This window comes from Malurus melanocephalus, unplaced genomic scaffold (genome assembly GCF_030028575.1).
Source record: "Malurus melanocephalus ecotype Western Australia unplaced genomic scaffold, MMel_1.1 scaffold_2426, whole genome shotgun sequence".
Taxonomy (NCBI): domain Eukaryota; kingdom Metazoa; phylum Chordata; class Aves; order Passeriformes; family Maluridae; genus Malurus; species Malurus melanocephalus.
In genome coordinates, this window is record NW_026625658.1 from 1 (window position 1) to 2831 (window position 2831).

The following is a 2831-nucleotide window of genomic DNA, read 5'->3' on the forward strand; positions in this document are numbered from 1 at the left end:
CTTTTTCTCCCCAGATTTGCTGCTGGGATCCGGGGGCGCCCCGGGGGGCTCCGGGGGGGCTGCACCCGTGGGTGCTCCCGGCGGGTCCAAATGCCCCCAAATCCCCCCAAAATCCCCATAAATCACCCCAAATCTCCTCTTTTTCTCCCCAGATTTGCTGCTGGGATCCGGGGGTGCCCCGGGGGGCTCTGGGGGTGCTGCACCCGTGGGTGCTCCCGGGGGGTCCAAATGCCCCAAAATCCCCCCAAACCCCCCTAATCCCCCTAAATGCCCCAAAATCTCCCTGAACCACTCCCAAAATGCCCCAAAATCAAAAAAAATGCCCCAAAAAACCCAGAAATTCCCCCCAAATCCCCCCCATTAACCCTTCCCATTAACCATTTCTTCCCCGTCTTTCCACCCCAAAAAAACCCAAAAAATCCCCCGAAAAATCCCCAAAAAAACCCATAAAGCCCCCAAAATCCCAAAAAACCCCCAAAATCTGCAAATCTCTCTCTCTCTGTCCCCAGATCTGCTTTTGGGATCCGGGGGTGCCCCGGGGGGCTCCGGGGGTGCTGCACCCGTGGGTGCTCCCGGGGGGTCTCTGGGCGAGGTCAGCATCCCCCTGGCACTGGGGGTTTGTCCCCTGGGTCCCCTGGCACTGCCCAAGGAGCAGCTGTACCAGCAGGCGCTGCAGGAGGCTGCCTGGCACCACATGCCGCATCCATCGGATTCAGAGAGGATCAGGTGGGAAATTTGGGAAAAATCTGGGAATTTTGGGAAAAATTTGGGAATTTTTGGGGTCATTATAGCACGTTATAGGGTGTTACATGGGGTTAGAAAGGGTTATAAATGGGTTCTAAAGGGTTACAGTTCAGTCCCTGGCACCACATGCCACATCCATCGGATTCAGAGAGGATCAGGTGGGCATTCCCAACATTTATTGGGATTTTTGGGAATTTTTTGGGAATTTTTGGGCTGTTATATGTGGTTATATACGGTTATGAAAGGGTTAAAAATGGGTTACAAAGGGTTACAGTTCAGTCCCTGGCACCACATGCCACACCCCTCGGACTCCGAGAGGATCAGGTGGGAAATTTGGGAATTTTGGGAAAAAAAACGGGAATTTTGGGGGATTTCAGAGCAGTTATAGCCCGGTATATGGGGTTAGAAATGGGTTAGAAAAGGTTAAAAATGGGATTTTTGGGGTTCCCTGGCACCACATGCCACACCCATCAGATTCCGAGAGGATCAGGTGGGGAAATCTGGGAATTTTGGGAAAAAATCGGGAATTTTTGGGGAATTTTTGGGGAATTCGGAGCGGTTTTGGGTTGGTTATAGGGTGTTATATGGGGTTGTATGGGGTTAGAAATGGGTTCTAAAGGGTTAAAAATGGGTTAGAAAGGGTTATAGTTCAGTCCCTGGCACCACATGCCGCATCCATCGGACTCCGAGAGGATCAGGTGGGAAAATTTGGGAATTTTTGAGATTTTTTGGGAATTTTTGGCAATTTTCGGGCCGTTATATGCGGTTATATACGGTTATAATTGGGTTAGAAAGGGTTCAAAATGGGATTTTTGGGGTTCCCTGGCACCACATGCCACATCCATCGGACTCTGAGAGGATCAGGTGGGCATTCCCAACATTTATTGGGATTTTTGGGAATTTTTTGGGAATTTTCGGGGTCATTATAGCCCGGTATATGGGGTTGTATGGGGTTAGAAAGGGGTTAGAAAGGGTTAGAAATGGGTTCTAAAGGATTACAGTTCAGTCCCTGGCACCACATGCCACACCCCTCGGATTCAGAGAGGATCAGGTGGGCATTCCCAAAATTTATTGGGATTTTTTGGGAATTTTTGGGGTCGTTATAGTGGGTTATATGGGGGTAAATGGGGTTATAATGGTGTTTTATGGAGCTGTAATGGGTTAAAGTTCAGTCCCTGGCACCACATGCCACATCCATCGGATTCCGAGAGGATCAGGTGGGGATTCGGGAATTTTGGGAATTTGGGGAAAAATTTGGGAATTTTTGGGGTCGTTATAGTAGGTTATAGGGTGTTACATGGGGTTATAAATTAGTTATAAATGGGTTATATGGAGTTACAAAGGGTTCTAGTTCAGTCCCTGGCACCACATGCCACATCCTTTGGATTCCGAGAGGATCAGGTGGGAAAATTTGGGAATTTTGGGAAAAATTTGGGAATTTTTGGGATTTTTCGGGGGTTTATATGGGGCTATATATGGTTATAATTGGGTTAGAAAGGGTTAAAAATGGGATTTTTGGGGTCCCTGGCACCACATGCCACACCCTTCGGACTCCGAGAGGATCAGGTGGGGATTCGGGAAAAATTCGGGAATTTTGGGAATTTTCGGGAATTTTTCGGGGGTTATATGGGGTTATATATGGTTATAAATGGGTTATAAATGGATTATATGGAGCTATAAAGGGTTACAGTTCAGTCCCTGGCACCACATGCCACACCCATCGGATTCCGAGAGGATCAGGTGGGAATTCGGGAATTTTGGAAATTTTTGGGGAATTTTTGGGGATTTCAGGCAATTATAGGGGGTTACATATGGTTTAAATGGGTTAGAAAGTGTTTAAAATGGGATTTTTTAAGGGATTGGGCAATTTTTTAATCCATTTTTTAGACTCTGGAGAGGATCAGGTGGAGATTCCCAAAATTTTGGGAATTTTCGGGATCCTGGGTGGGATTTGGAGTGGTTTGGGGTGTTTTTAACCGATTTTGGCTGATTTTACCCCAATTTTTCCCCATTTTTTTCCATTTTTACCCAATTCTGTGTGTTTTTTATCATTTTTTCCAGTTTTTAACCGATTTTGTCTGATTTTT

At 46.9% G+C, this 2831-nt stretch overlaps 1 protein-coding gene across 1 annotated transcript in view; it reads left to right on the plus strand.

Annotated features, from left to right (window-relative positions):
- Nucleotides 1–468: 468 nt before the first annotated feature.
- Nucleotides 469–2831, plus strand: part of LOC130587771 (CCR4-NOT transcription complex subunit 3-like) — a gene marked incomplete at its 5' end in the record, with an annotated part of 6924 nt that continues 4561 nt past the window's right edge. Inside the window, 2 exons of the mRNA XM_057388741.1 lie at nt 469–726; nt 1219–1234. Coding sequence (XP_057244724.1) covers nt 469–726; nt 1219–1234 — 274 coding nt within the window. The remainder of the gene's footprint in view (nt 727–1218; nt 1235–2831) is intronic.